Here is a 15,927-nt window from a genome sequence, read left to right on the forward strand (position 1 = left end):
TCAATCGTCAGTCATGATCTATCTAATGACAGCTGCAGAATCGCGTGAAATATTTCAAATAATGTGTGATTCTTTTTCTCGATGAATATGAAATGGGGATCAGCTAAAAAAGAGAAATAATGTAGCCGTTTTCTTCTTTACACCCCATGGCTATTACCATTGTGTTAAACGTAAAAAAATAAGCCCATCTAAAACAAAAGCCCATCTTGAAAAGAATCCCATCCAAGAGTACTTCTTCTTCTCGAGGTTTTACCGTATGATATCAAAATGGGATGATGATGACTATAGTCCAGAAAATATTGACACACAAATACCATGACTTCAGTTGCAAATAGCTTTATTATTCACTACACTATTCTTAAAAGTACTGTATGTAAATTAGTTTCACATTTGCATATAATATATTCTAAAGACTAATTAGCATATTGTTACAGGTGTAACATTAACAATTGTGCTGAGATTATTGATGTTACAATGTTATGTTGATTGATTGATTGATTCATTTAGTTTATTTTCATATAGCGTTAATATATAAATATTATATAAATATTATATAAATATTATATAAATCATATAACACATTCAGTTCATAGTATGATACATACACACGTTTCTCATTATCAGATCATGATAATAATTACATTTCTTTCACAAGCATAACACACTTTATAGTGTATACAGTTTCTTAGAATTTAAAAATAAATTACTCTCAGAATATATATAAAATACTGAAATATGTCAACAAATTAATATAATTTGTAATAAATGTGAGGCAATATGATACATTATGAAAATATATTCATATTAATATGCTGTAATACCATAAAGTACAGTTTAACAAATAAAAACACATATCTATACACATACGTATGACGTAATTGCGCAGGTCATGACGTAATTGCACATGCCATGACGTAATTTTGTAGGTATTGTAAAGATTTGTAATCAAGTTGTATTTGTTTTTTTTAAATAGTATTCTAAGCTAAATCAAGGTATATAGATATGTCACACAATCCACACACTCCGCTGCGCAATAAATACCTTTAAAACTCGAAAAATATAAATTATTTCTGTGTAAATATATATAAAATCTGTATAAAATATTTCAATCTGTATAAAATATTATAATGTTACTTACTACATTGCACATCATTCCTTTAAAAAATAAAACATTAAACTACTAAATGCGATTTGCTAGGCCTACTGAGCTCACACAAAAATACAGTCTGGCCTACAATACATTCTATCTGAGTCGAGATCAAGCATGGACAAGTTCTGCTGAGAGATTCAATCCAATAGCCTACGGGTTTTCCTGAATATTTGAATAGGTTCTTGTTTTTCTATGAAGCGTTCGTGGTATCTATTGTGTAACAGGTAACCGGTAACCTAACCTGGTCGTGTACATACCTGAATAAAGAAATGAAATAAGGCCATCTTAAGTTGAGTTGATAGGAATTGCTACTGATGCTATCAGGGGTTGTTAAGGCCCATTTACACTAGGACGATAGCGATCGACGATAAATAGATAAGCATGCATTTTTTTTACATAAAACAAAGAAATTAGAAAGGTTTCCGTTCTATAAGAACTATAGGATAATCATTTCTGCTGTCTTTGATAAAAATAATATTTAAAAAAAATTCCAATCAAATCGTTGTCACGATATTATTGCTCTTACTAATCATGACGTCATTTTATTGGACGTATGAAAATATCATTTTCATTAAAGGAAGTATAGAAGGTTATTCTATAGTTCTAGAATGAAAAGTTTTTATATTTCTTTTGTTTTATGTATGAAAAATGCATATTTGTATATTTATCGTCGATTGTTATCGTCCTGGTGTAAATGGGCCTTTAGTATAATAGTTCATTGTTTGGTAGCTTAATCTGATTGGGCCAATCAATTAAATTGGGAGACTCGGGCCTTAAAAAATATAATTTAGATCATAGTAAAAGACAGTTACGATGAATGATTATCCGATTCTCGGTACTGTATCTCCACATTATGGCATTATGGCGAATTATCTGTCCAGTGTCATAATGCATCACAGTAGGCGCTGTTTCTTGTTTGTACTGTTAATGTTAGGTTAGGCGTATGACCTGTGTGATACATATGATTCAGTATTACAACCTTCGCCTATGATACTGGACAAATTATAGATACAGTACCTAGAATCGGCTAGAATGATGAGGTATAAAGTTTCTACAAAATATATGGTTAAATCCGAACCCAGTCGCCTAAGTCCTGACCTATTAAAAATATCTCTATTAAGCACAAAAATACTTACACACGGAATCCGTTCTCACATCCCGCTGCACGTAACACTGGTACTGAATAAAACCCGTGTTCACATTTATAATTTGTATTAAAATCAGCCGTGCCATTTTTCTTGATTATGCCGTATTCGCACTTGCAACGAACATAGGGGAGACTGTCCGGATACCTGTAGTGCCAAAATAAAATGAGGGCGTATTAAGAATTATTATTTTAAAGTACCTATATAGAATCTCTATAGGAAGGCCTACTCTATATTATTCTATTGTATAAATGTCCTGATGCATGCATTCAATTATTACCGAATGATTTGAGAAACTAAACACTGATAAATAATAAGGAAATAGAATGACGTAGGCCAATACACTTTTAACGAGAGGAAATAATTGAGTAGACGATTATATATGGTAGGTAAAAAACTATTTAATGTCTTTAAATGTTACTTACAGATTTGAATTGTAATAATGAAGGGTTTCATATGGGCAAATTGAGCGGTCTGCTTCTGTTCCGGTATTGAATTCCTTCAGAATAATGTCAGGGTACACGTTACCCGTGTGGGCATACGTAGCATTTACGGTGATACTGTGAGTGTGAACGGAGGCTTCTCTGTTTAATCGTACATGCATATCCGCCGGCGTTTCACACTTGGAAAAATCTTCCAATTCTTCATTCGTTACACTTGCTATCGTAACCTCTTCTGTCGATATGCTTCGTGAAACAGTCATCAGCTCTGTAACAACATTTTCGCCGGCTTCTTTAGCCTTAACACCTTGTTCAATTCCATTGTCCCAATCGTTAAAAAACGTGGTATCTTCATAATCATTATTGGAGATTAAATTTCTTTTGATTTTATTTGAAGGATATCCCGACACAGACAACAAGCATAACATAGTCGTAAATAATAGTCTGTTAATATTCTGGAGAAACAAAGATACACAAGTTAAAATGCATTGTATAGGCCTACATTATCTGTTTAATTACATTTAATAAACATAATAGTCAAACAAGTAAAAATATACCAAAACTATATAATTATAGTACAACATGTAAAAAAATTAATTTGAACAATTAAAAATGTAATAAGGAAAATAAAAATCGTAAGTTAAACCTCAGAGATGTGTGACAACATGATTCTATATGATAATCAATATGCCTATGTGTCCACTATAGGTTGGTGTCACCCCCACAGTGATAAAGATTTATATAAAAATAATCATATTGAAGATAAAGAACAATAAAAAACTAAAGTTATTATAAATAATAGTCAAGGCATTGCAAAACTATAGTAACAAATTTAAAAAGTAATTTTTTTAGACAATTAAAAAAATTGAATTAAAAAAAAATCCGCATAAGCAAAAAAAAAAAAAAAATCGCGAGTGAATATAAAGGTAAAAGATAATCATATTGAAGTTAGGTCTAAAGAACAATACTATCTATATAATACAATACTATCTATATAATTAACTTAGAGATATAATACTTTATTCATGCTAGATATACACACCTTCACCTTCATCGTTATCTTTGCCCCGGTCGTTGTTATTGCAGACAAGTGTTAAATGTAAGATTAATATTTCTGAATTAATTTAACATTTTAACCATTAGGCCTTATATATATACCCGTCGTATAGGGGAAAACCATAACTCCTAAAAATATAAATTACAGAATTTTCGAATATCCCATCTTACTTTCCGGATTTGACTTGAAAAATGACTCATATTACGAATTTGGAATGACAAAAATAATCACCAATAACCAATAGAATCGGTGACAATACATTGCCAAACATGTTTATTTGTAGACTATCTTAATTAAAGAAAACAATATAATTGTTATATTATTTTTATACAAATAGTTTAATATGTTTAATAAGGCACAAATAAATTTGATATCATATAAATTAATAGTAATCGTAGTTTAACTAATAAGATTGTCGATTTCCATTAAAGTAGAAAGGGGAAATTTAGGGAAAATCCCTAAATGCATTTTACCGGGTGATGGCGCTCTTATTAAATAATGAATGGACCAGGACGTGCACAAAATACATGCAGTTATATTGGTATGTTTGGTTTTTCTGAACATCCTAATATACTTACGAGATTATGGCATTAAATTAATTTGAGTTAATCTAAAAAATCTAAAAAAAGATATAAAAAAACTGTTTAGACATGCTCTTTCATAATTTTTTTTTAAAGGTTGAAACTGCCCATTCCTTATGCCTAATATTTTAGTTCTACGACTTTTGTCGTTTCAACTTTTCTATCAGACAAAATAGAACCAAACGAAAAGAGATACAATATATTCTGTAATAACCAGTTGAAAGGGAGAAGACCAGAAATTATGAATGTCATTTCTTAACATAATCATATTTTAGCAAATTCATTTCCAAAATGTTAGCATATTATTGCAGATTTTTATATTTATGTTCTTATTGTCAGGAAACAGCGTGTTATTCAACCCAAGACCAACTTTTGCTTTTCCTACTAAATGTTATAAGTTTATAGGCCTATATTGAATAGACATTAAATAGTGCCTCCTTTTTAAAATGCATTCATCTTCATACATCAACATCTTATTCACCAAGATTCTGTTTTTGCTTTTCATTATAATGGCAAGAAGACTGCAAAATTGACCGCCTAAACCATAGAGATATTATAGTGAACTATTTAGGCATATAGATATTGTACTGTTATTATAGTTCACTATAATATCACTATAATATCTCTATGCCTAAACTAAAATAAGTATGGAAAATATTGCTTTCCACAAACAAATTTCATTTTATTACTTGACAGTTTTTATAGGTTTTTTATGCCCATGTATATAGGTCTAATGTATTATATTTGTGTATATTTTTTATCGTTCTTGGTTTTAATGTTAATTTTATGCATATGTGTATATATTGTGTGGGTATGTGTATGTATATATATGTTTGATATATGTAGTATGTATTTCTATATATATACGTGTGAATGTATTGATATTATATACATATACAAATATGAATGAAAAAAATCAAGACTCAGGTTAATAATTCAACATAATTATTTATTAACACTACAAACTGTTTCATGAGAGAGATAAAATACCTCGTCAATCTTCAAGTGTTAGGCTCTGAGTAAAGTAATTAGAAGAGACTGTTTATAGTTAATATATGCAAGCAACAAAACAATAGTTGTATATTCAACTGTTCTATTTATCAATAGGTGTCTTTAATTAGTAACCTTTATATCTCAATAAGAATTCTCTTCTGTGTCTGCATAGTGCTAAATAATTCGTTTCTTTGACTAAGAGAGCAAATATCTGGCTTAAATATAATGAAATATTTCTCTTGCAGACATAGTTTGCAGCGTTTACTTATATTGGAATAAGGCTTACATTTGGCTAATACTCGCCATTTAATATTATATTTAATGTTGTCATCTTTAGTTTCCAAACATGTTAGCTAAGCGCTGTACTATTTTTATACTTTTCATTACAGAATGAGCTTGTATGCCCATTGTATCTACACTTAAATGTATTTTCTGTCAGTCCAACATATGTTTCAATTTTGTTAGTGCCATTTCTTGTGACAGCATGGTATACTACTGTTAAGCATTTCCCTAAAGGGCAAATCAAATACAAATATATAAACTGAAAGATACACAAATTATGATAAATAAGTTAACAAACGTTTCATAACTAAACAACTTTTTTCATTAAACATGCAATATATTTTGTAATAGATAACATAACAAAAAATATACAGAAAATAATGTAAATATATACATGAGATTCTATAATTGTTGAATAAAGGTGGTAGTTAACCACAAAAGAAAAAAAAAACAAATTTCTAGCTGATGTAGGCCTATCTGGGTTGACCTAACAACATTCGTAAAGCATGGTTTAATACTTTAAGTCGATTCCTTTTTAAAATAATGAGAACATAAAGGCCTACTAAATAACTTTACAAGATTAAAGGTCACGACGTATAATAACTTTGAACACAATTTTTCATTTATTGTTCCACATAAAATATGACAAGACAAAGAAAAAAAAAAGAATTTAAAAAACCTGGGTAGTTATTTGTTTATGTGAGGAGACTCAAGTAAGCCAAAAAAGGCTTTAAGGCTGAGTTCCAAAATACATCACATAGTACATGGTAACGTAAAATTGCTTTCTAAAAAAAGGAACAAAAAAGCCAAACAGATTTGATTGAATATGAATACAAGGAAAAGTAAGGAATAAATTCACATAGTAACAAACTTATTAACTATCTAAAGAATATTGATGATGGATTAAGTATTGTTTGCATTTTTTTTTAAAACGAAAGTAAGGTAGGTAATAATTTAATGTTTAAAGTTAAAAGTTAAATTATTCCATAAAAATGGTCCGTTAAAAATGAAAGAATTTTTCCTGAGGGCTGTAGTGTACTTTTCATAAATAAAATGTTTCCGGGTAGATGACCTGGTCTTATATGAATGGAGCTGGCTAAACATTATGAGCGCCGCTTAATTATTTCCGGTATTACAAAGTATTTTTGTTTCAACGATGAAAACTGTAAATACTTAAAGTTCATATTAACATAATACTTTTCTGTTGACTGAACCTGTAATGTACACGATTTATTGCTAGATGAGTTCGATTTCGATATTTTTATCCTTTAACAATTTAAAACTATTTTAATGTAGGCCCACAACAGTTTTGCATATATTATAGCATGGAGAAATAAGTTAACTTATTTCTCCATGATTATACCTAACCTTGTTTTTAAATATCCAATATTTTATATGTTTGTAAGCATTTTTGTTTTATCGAGGACGCTTAATGATCAGCCTTCCTTCATTGGAACTGGATAAGCCATATACAACATAAGAGTATCACTTATACTGTACAACGATACAGAGATATTGAGATTAATTAGATGTGGGTAGTTGTAAAGTGATAAATGATAACAAAAATGTTCGACAATACAAAACGTAGTTATAAAATTCATGCAACAGTTTTTATATAGATTTATTGATACATCTGGATATACATGAACATTTTCGCAAATAAAGTATAGTAATTATAGATTTTTAGAAGATTACTGTATATATAGAATTAATATATCTCATATGTCCATTGAATCAGCTGGGTCGAAATTATTTGCGGTGCTTTCCCCATTATATAAAACTGTTTGCAGCACACATAGCTCAACTATGCAATCGTGAAAAATTAGTTTTGTGTAGATAACCTATAGTTTGCCAGGAAAGTGTCCACTGAACAGAGGGGTGTCCAAAAGGAGGGGTAAATTCCAAATTGTATCTACTTTTTAAACTACAACTTTTTAAGCGTTTTATGCATTTTTATCGTATTTTAACTTTACCTTTCAAATTGTCTCCAAGTTTTTGTGCAATAATGTGTGTGCATTCTAGTTGAATTGTTTGTTTATATTTTATATATATATCTGTTTTTAATTGTTACGAATATACTTGCCAATCTTTAAGAAGAATTTCTATTATTATTTTATATGGTAATGGATAAATAAAGCTTTTCAGTATTCAGTGTAACGCTCATAAAATAATCGGTTGAAGATTATTGTTTAATTGTTTGTTCCATGCAATTGGATTTTGTGAATGCTCTCTTTTCCCCCTCTCCCTCCCCCTCCTCCATTACAAAAAATTACTTGTTAATGGGAACGTAGAATACCGCATCAAAAGGCTAATCTATAGAATGTCTAAAACGGTGATCTATATAATTTATGCGTGTGTTCAAACTTTTTGAATCTGAAAATCGATTAAAACTGGTACATTATTTGCAGGGTACCGTATATGGTAGTTAGAATAAATGTAAACGTGATGGATTTAACAACACAAAAACTAAGGCACATTAGTTAGTTCAATTTCACATAGACTATAAGCTTTATTCCCACATGCAAATGAGAAACTCATTTGCATAAGACTAAATTGTTGCTGTGTTATACTGTAAAATAGCTCATGCACTTATAAATGTTATACTTCTACGCTATATAGCGTTATCATTATATAAATTTTATAACATACTCAGTTTTTTGTATGATACATACATACTACATTGATCGATAATGTATTATTATCAAATATTGATAATAAATCCTTTTTTTTTTTTAAATCATAAAACACGTTGTAGTGTATACATTTTCTTATAATTTAGAAATAAATTACCTTTGAAAAATACCAAAATGGTATAATAATATAATATTAATTCAACGAATTATTACGGTATAATATATTTTCAAATATATATATGTGTGTACATTAAGAATACGCCAATCACACAGACCCGGATAGGCTACTTAAAACCAACAATTTATACAAGGAAGAGAAAGTTCCTTTAAATAATAAATTAAATCGTTGATTACCAATGACGAATAAAAATATAGTTTAATATATATTTGTATTGCATATAAAGCACAATTTTAAAGGCTTTTGTATAAATATTATTAAAATATTTTTTTTTCATATTTAAATATTAATCCAGTTTAAATGTTGTATTGGATTAGTTAAATCAAGGTAAGCCTGAACTTCACACATTATTGTGCAATAAATATCCATTAAAAACATATTCTATTAAATATAAAGTGGTTATATATAATATAAATTATGTATACAATAAGTTAGAGACAAATCAGTATAAAATATGTAAAAGATATTCGATTGCACATACACGCACCCCCCCCCCCCGCCTTTTTTTTTCAAAAGATTAAAAAAGGTTCACCACTTCTGCCCACTCAATCATGCATGCAATTTCATTCTATTATAGCTAACGATACTTTTAAATGTATAAGCTTATTAATAGTTATTGTAGATAAGAGATGCGCTTCACACAAATTCACTACATGTAATTTGTTCAAAGAAGACACATATTAAGAGGAATATTTCCAATTTCCTTGTTTAATTACGTTGAGTTTGACTATTTTGTCCTGGTGTATTTTAAGAGGAGTTTGTGTTGCTTACAGTCGTGTAACACGTAACCGGTAATTTAATCTCGTCGTATTCATATCTGAAAAAGAAATTAAATCGGATCAATCAAAAGTTTAAAATAAAATTTAATAACAAAAAGATCGACATTTCGGAGCCATCATGGAACCATTCTAAGGAACAAAATGAGTAAAAATAAAAACAAAATACAAAGAATGAGGAAATGCTTCAACAGTTATAGTAACAAAGACTGAAATACCTCTCGTTAATTATTAAAGAATTTTAGGCGTTGTTTGTCATTTTTAAACTTATTTTTATGATCTATCATATTGGTCGTCTGTGAAGCAAGTGCGTAGGCGTTGTCGGTTGCTGGTTGACATTAGACCTTGGTCCGGTCCAGGAAGTGATCCGTATCAATATAAAATACAATCAATTAATCGATACTATTTCCAATAAGTATATGGAGGAAATAATTCTACCTTGTCAAAATTAAGGAAATTGATTTATAAAATGCGGCCTAATAATACAATGATTATAGACACAAAATACTTACACACGAAAGCCGTTGACACATCCAGTTATTCGTAAAACTGGCACATTGTAGTAATCATGTTGACATATATGATTTGTAGAAAAGGTGGCGTTGTTGTTGCTATCCACATCAATGGCGTATTCACATTTACAGCGAACATACTTGTGGGTGTCTGGGTACCTGCGACATAAATTATATTAACAAATATTGTTAGGCCTCAAATAGACGATCGTAATAATTGGCGAAGGGCGGATCCAGTTGGTAACAGAGACCGAACAGGGCATGCGGGATCCTTCCAGCAAAGATTCCAGTACCTTTCCCCACTTTGTCCCTTTTCCTTAGTGGGGATAAGAGGGGTGGGAGACTGATTGATTGTCTACGATACATTATATGCTCACAGTATTGTAAGTTTAGACTTAGTTACTAATAGGCTTATACTTACAGACTGGAATTATGATAATGCAAATATTCATATGGACAAGTTGAGCGGTCTACATAATCAGTCCCTGTATTAAACTTATCGAGAACAGTATTAGGGCACGTATTACCAGTATGGCTATAAGTCGCATTTATGGTTATACTGTGTGTGTTAACAGATGCTTGACGGGCTAATCGTAGTTTGACATCCGATGGCGTTTCACATTCCGAATAATCGTCAGTCACCCCGGCTCTGACTTCTTCGCCCGAACTACTGGTCTGAGTGACCGAGTCTATCAGATCATTTCCATTTTGCGTTGCCAACTCCTCTGCTACATCTGTGGTTGTGTCTACGTCAGCAACGAGATTTTTTGCTGCGCTTCTTCTTTGTTGTGAGGGATAGGCGAAGCACATAGACAAGTAGCATAAAGTTGTCAGTAAAACTGTTAGTCCTTTAAATTCCTGAAAGTAAATAGAAGTGTAATGCATAAGTACAAAAAGAAAATTTACAATAATTACAAGTACATTTTTATAACTGTTACGTTTGAAGTAAGTACAATATTGTTTTTACAATTCACAAGCGAATAGTTTTTATAACAACGTTTAAAATAAGTAAATATATAATACAACATGACAGATTATGAACTGAAAGACAATAAAATATTAAAAAAAAAACATTTTATCAAACGATATGGCTTCCCGTTGAATTTACACAACCGTGAAATAATAAGGTTATGAAATTAAAATATTATTTTAATAATATTAGAATATGGCCTACAGTATAGTGTATAGGCCTAAATGTACAATGCACAATATTGTATACAGATACAGTCTAAAAATATACACCTTTGTTACTCCAGCCATGGTCACAGAAGAATATTATGTAGTAATTCAAATGTCGAGGTAATTTAAGCATTAAATATATACCCGTCGCAAAGTGGAAAATCTAATTCCTAAAAATATAGATTATAGAATTTTAAAAAAATCCATTCCATTTTAGTCATTTTATGCCGGATTCTAGATTGAAACGACTATCACGTGATCAGAATATCAGTTTACAATTCCAAATTTGTTTCTTTTTATCAATGAAAAAATACTTATAAAAAAAAAAAAAACAAAAAAAAAACTTAATCTATACTTTTAATTCCTAATATTATAATATACTATCAAATACATTGATATATATATATAATATACTGTATCATATTAGTATATTTCTCAAATATCTAAACATGATTTTATTAAATACCGGTAAGTATTATTAAGCAGACATGTAACCTGATAATAATGACGTCATATGTGTATGCTACCAGATTTGCCTTTGGTGTGGACACAATAAAACGGGGAAATACCGCTTTGGTTTTTAAGTTTATCACCAGGCGATACATTGTGCACCGTTTATTTGAAAGACTTACGGAACAATTGAATGAAATTTCGGCCCGATGAGAAACTTTCTGTCCTTTTCGAACCATTGTCTTTTATTCATTTCAATTAATATCCCCTAAGGAATGTATTTTGTAGATTTCTCAATAAACATGTCTATATTTATGTTTGGTACTTTAATCTATATATTTAATAAGTTACTGACATTAACATAAGTAAAGTTTGCAGTACACCAACGATTTCCTAAATAGTTTGTATTAATAAAAATGCATCGGATAGAAATGCATCGGCTAAATTTGCAATGTCGTGATGAACTTATATGAATCGTCATCTATAATAAACTGTGAAGATCGCTAACAATAATATATCTAGGGCATTTAGTAGTTATCATAGTTTTTATTCAACTTTGTTTAATGAGAGTGACTCAAAACAGCCGAGGCTGACATGCATAAGGCCCTCAACACTTAAAAAACGGAACAATAAAAATACAAAAAGACGAGAAAAAGGAAACCAATAAGAGAAAAAAAGAGACCAATCAAAAAATATATAAATATATATACATAGTGTTTGCTAAAGCATGGTTCCCAATAGGACGCAACGCAAGGACGTGAACGCAACGCAAGGACGTGAACGCAACGCAAGGACGTGAGCGCAACGCAAGGACGTGAACGCAACGCAAGGACGTGAGCACAACGCAAGTACGTGAGCGCAACACAATGACGTGAGCGCAACGCAAGGACGTGAGCGCAACGCAAGGACGTGAGCGCAACGCAAGGACGTGAGCGTAACGCAAGTAATTTCAGCAAAACTTGGTTGGCACTTAAGACGCAACACAAAGAAGTAGACCCAATGCAAGCTACGCGACAGTTCGAATAATCCATCGCTTGTGATTGGTCAAATCACCTTTGTTGCTCTTACGTCCTTGCGTTGTGTTTAATTATAGTGCTAAAGCGTGGTTCCCACTAGCGACGCAACACAAGGACGTAACGCAACGAAAGTGAATTGACCAATCACAAGCGATGGCTTATTCGCTTGTGATTGCTAACTGTCTATAACTTCACTTGTCATTGGTTAAAACGCTTGCGTTGCGTTTACGTCCTTGCGTTACGTTCTAGTGGGAACCAAGCTTACCAAAATGTAATGGATTATGCGAACTGTCGCCTTATTGTTATGCTTACGTTGCGACCTTTTTAAAAAATGTTATTACATTTTAAAACATTTACATACAAGAAATAACAGAAATATATCTTTAAAAAGTGATTTAAAAAAAAACTATCGCATAAATTAATTACATCGGTAATACTTTGTTCTAGAATACAAATATGATAGATTGTTGAAATGAAATTGAAAAACTTGTAAGTAAAACACTCATTAGTTCGCAATTATTTAAATTTCATTTGTATTTTTTGGTAAGTGTAAAGTCAATGATTAAAATTAAGAGATTGTTCCTAGCCTTAATTTGACAAGGAAAAATATACCACTTTACAGTAATAATGAAAAATGGGATTTAATATAATATGTTTATAAGTACGTAACAAAATTTCCTTGTTTTCACCAGAATACATTTCTATAAAAATTCATCGGTTTTTTCAAACCTTTTTGTTTCACCAATTTTTTTCCAGAAATTATGAATTGAACCAAAAATTTGTTGATATAATAAAAAGTTGGATTTACAATTATGCCTTTGCTTAAAATAATCTATTTCTAATATTTTTCATTCATTATTACTGACCTATTTACTACCATTTTTGCGTTTTGCATTTATATTCAAGATTCAAGAGATTCAAGATTCAAGATTCAAACTTTATTCTTATCCATTTCTGGAAATTCCATTGCTTGCATTATTATAAATTACAGAACAACAATTTAAATTGCATTACAAAAAACATACTTGACATATTTATATATATAAACAATAAAATGCAAAACTAATAAGTACATTTCACTTATAGTTTTCATCGTTTGTAATTTTTGTGAAGAAAAAAATTATTATCCTCTATTGTAAAACAATACTTTGACTTTTTGTCAATCAATTTATAAAATTATTTTCACTACTACAGTTAAAGATTGTGAGGTAAACTTCAAGGTATACAAAAAATAATGTAAAAAATTAGTAAGGTATTACTATAGCTTTGAATGCACATCACTATTGTTAATTAATCTATAAAATAGTATTACTTACCATAGCGTGTTACTTTCTGTATACACTTCTTTATAATCGTTTTGAACACTTTACTTGTTAGATTGCTGATCTATACCATTTTCAAAGTTGAGCTATGTTTTATATACAATATTTTTTAAAGGAAATAAATATATTCTAAATTTATCGCTGTATAATTTCCGCTATAATCTAAATCCGTGCATTAATGATTACTTCATAATTTCATTAAATAACATTTTACCTAAACAAAACCAGGTAAGGATGTGGGTTAGTATAGATTTCCCCTTTCTTAGCTAGCACCACAGGTACGATTTGGACATCAAAATGTTGTTTATTTGATTTAACCGTGGGAATAAAGAGAAATACTCTCACTCTTCCCTAATTTTTATTTTTATTAACATCCGAAAAATAATGATTAAACATTACTGCAATTGATATTTGAGATGGATGACTGTGTTTATTTTTTAAATTTTTTATTTATCTTTATTTCTTACGAATCCGAAAACTCGCCTATTACAGGATTTAATATTCTAAAAAGTATCATACTTATATCGTTCTAAGTATACTGCCTCAGACGTAGTGGCTTATGCCTCTCCTCTAATTAAGGTGGGCACTGGACGAGAGAAGCCCATGGTCAATGTTGGGACCAGCCAAATGTGCTTTAAACAGTCATGGCTTAGTCATCATTCAGATGTAAGACTAATTGACATTGTCGTTTACGACAGAAGTCGGCCGTATATAAATATATATATATATCGCTTAGGCTAATAAGGAGTGGAATAGAAAGAGTCGCGGTGTTATACACCATGGCATTAGGTTAGGATCGGATTGAACCCTTGACCTTAAGATTGGAAGGATGGCATGTTAACCACCAACACTATAACAAACAATTTGTTACGTTTCCAAGACAGTTTACGCAAAAAAAGAAAGAGAAAGAAATTGAAAATTAAATCATGGCCAAAAACATTTTATACCATATTTATAGCAACCAATCTTTATTCCCGGTTTAATATGATATTAAGGTATGACAATACCTTCCTGTTATTAAATGTTTCTTGAAAATGAATGAACCTAGAAACAATTTATGAAAAAAAAGTCTTTTTATCTACTCCACTACGGGCAAGATGAGACAAGTAGGCCTATGCCTTATTTCTAATCTTGATCCCAATAATGGTCTTTAGTTATAGTAATATTTTGTATATTTGTGGAGTTTTCTTTTTTTTTCTTTTTAATTTTACCACCATATATTATTACCATTATTGAACATATTGAACACCGGAAATATGTAAAGATTATAATGAATATAACACTATGATTATACATTGCTTTACTTTTGTAATTAACACCAATTAACGTAAATATTTAAGTAACTTGTATGTTTAAAATAAATTTAATTTCACAGTATGAGGGAACATCGCGTATTCACCGCTCTGGATCCAGTCGTATCTCTTCTTTTCTTTTTTTTTTTTAAAGTGTATCTATTTTATTTATTTCACCATAATGCAAGAGCGTGACCTGGGCATGACGAGCTGCTTAATCGTTACTACTTGGTACTTGGTGGTTGTCCTCTTGAAAACTCCACAAGGAAATCTGACAAAGACGCCTCAGGCTTAATTATTAATTATCATTATTGTATTCAATTTTATATTATTTCTGATTATGTTCATCACCCTACATGAAGCTCACATACTTAATTTGTTGCTAAAAAATGTGCTTCTGTCCTAATTATAAGAATACAGACAAAATATACTTGTACACTTGCATTAATATTGTTGAAGGGAATATGTGTACCATTAGATTGCTGTAACATTACATCATAAGCGATAAATTGTAACATCACAACATTGTTAAATTAATTTGAATCTTTAGCCCCCCCCCCCTCCCCCTCCTCCATCATTATATAATGCTCTTTTTCTATTTCTGTTATTTCGATAATTGTTATGTTGATAAAATGTAAGAAACATTTGCTTATTTCATTGTTATTTCCTAATAAAACCACAACTGTTGTTTTATAAAATTGCATATAACATTTATTCCATTACCCTTTGCTTTGCAATGTTTTACTTTCATTTCTAACAATTATATAATTTGAAAAGTGTAATAGGTAAGGACCGAGGATTTATGAAATACTAAACATTGCTGACAATTAAACGACTTACGTTTTTCAGAAATTATTATCGAAAAGTTTGTCAATATCGTGCATGATAACGTAAGGATGTATGCGATTGATCACCCGAACT

General features: G+C 30.3%; 2 protein-coding genes across 3 annotated transcripts; both read right to left on the reverse strand.

Annotated features, from left to right (window-relative positions):
* Window positions 1–320: 320 nt before the first annotated feature.
* LOC140054296 (uncharacterized) lies at window positions 321–3,859 on the reverse strand. The gene is made up of 4 exons (XM_072099232.1): window positions 3,778–3,859; window positions 2,721–3,190; window positions 2,287–2,442; window positions 321–1,407 (listed from the first exon to the last, which is right to left on the reverse strand). Exons 1-4 carry the CDS (start codon window positions 3,787–3,789, stop codon window positions 1,341–1,343), a joined length of 705 nt encoding a protein of 234 aa, XP_071955333.1. The 5' UTR covers window positions 3,790–3,859; the 3' UTR covers window positions 321–1,340.
* Window positions 3,860–7,654: 3,795 nt separating this feature from the next.
* On the reverse strand, window positions 7,655–13,774 carry LOC140054475 (uncharacterized). 2 transcript variants are annotated; one of them, XM_072099476.1, is made up of 4 exons: window positions 13,709–13,774; window positions 10,169–10,605; window positions 9,748–9,906; window positions 7,655–9,276 (listed from the first exon to the last, which is right to left on the reverse strand). In XM_072099476.1, the coding sequence occupies exons 1-4, from the start codon at window positions 13,709–13,711 to the stop codon at window positions 9,207–9,209; spliced, it is 669 nt and encodes a 222-aa protein (XP_071955577.1). In that variant the 5' UTR covers window positions 13,712–13,774; the 3' UTR covers window positions 7,655–9,206. The 2 variants fall into 2 exon arrangements, with proteins under 2 accessions (XP_071955577.1, XP_071955576.1); XM_072099475.1 differs by lacking the exon at window positions 13,709–13,774 and adding an exon at window positions 10,990–11,216.
* Between the last annotated feature and the right edge of the window lie 2,153 nt (window positions 13,775–15,927).

Source organism: Antedon mediterranea, chromosome 7 (genome assembly GCF_964355755.1).
Source record: "Antedon mediterranea chromosome 7, ecAntMedi1.1, whole genome shotgun sequence".
Taxonomy (NCBI): Eukaryota; Metazoa; Echinodermata; class Crinoidea; order Comatulida; family Antedonidae; genus Antedon; species Antedon mediterranea.

Excerpts from the sequence above, each read along its gene's own strand:
- LOC140054296 (XM_072099232.1), bottom strand. Across the intron at positions 2,443-2,720 it reads CATTATTACAATTCAAATCT|GTATCCGGACAGTCTCCCCT; the intron begins GTAAGTAACATT and ends TTGGCACTACAG. Across the intron at positions 1,408-2,286 it reads TGTGAGAACGGATTCCGTGT|GTATGTACACGACCAGGTTA; the intron begins GTAAGTATTTTT and ends TTCTTTATTCAG.
- LOC140054475 (XM_072099475.1), bottom strand. Across the intron at positions 9,907-10,168 it reads CATTATCATAATTCCAGTCT|GTACCCAGACACCCACAAGT; the intron begins GTAAGTATAAGC and ends TTTATGTCGCAG. Across the intron at positions 9,277-9,747 it reads TGTGTCAACGGCTTTCGTGT|ATATGAATACGACGAGATTA; the intron begins GTAAGTATTTTG and ends TTTCTTTTTCAG.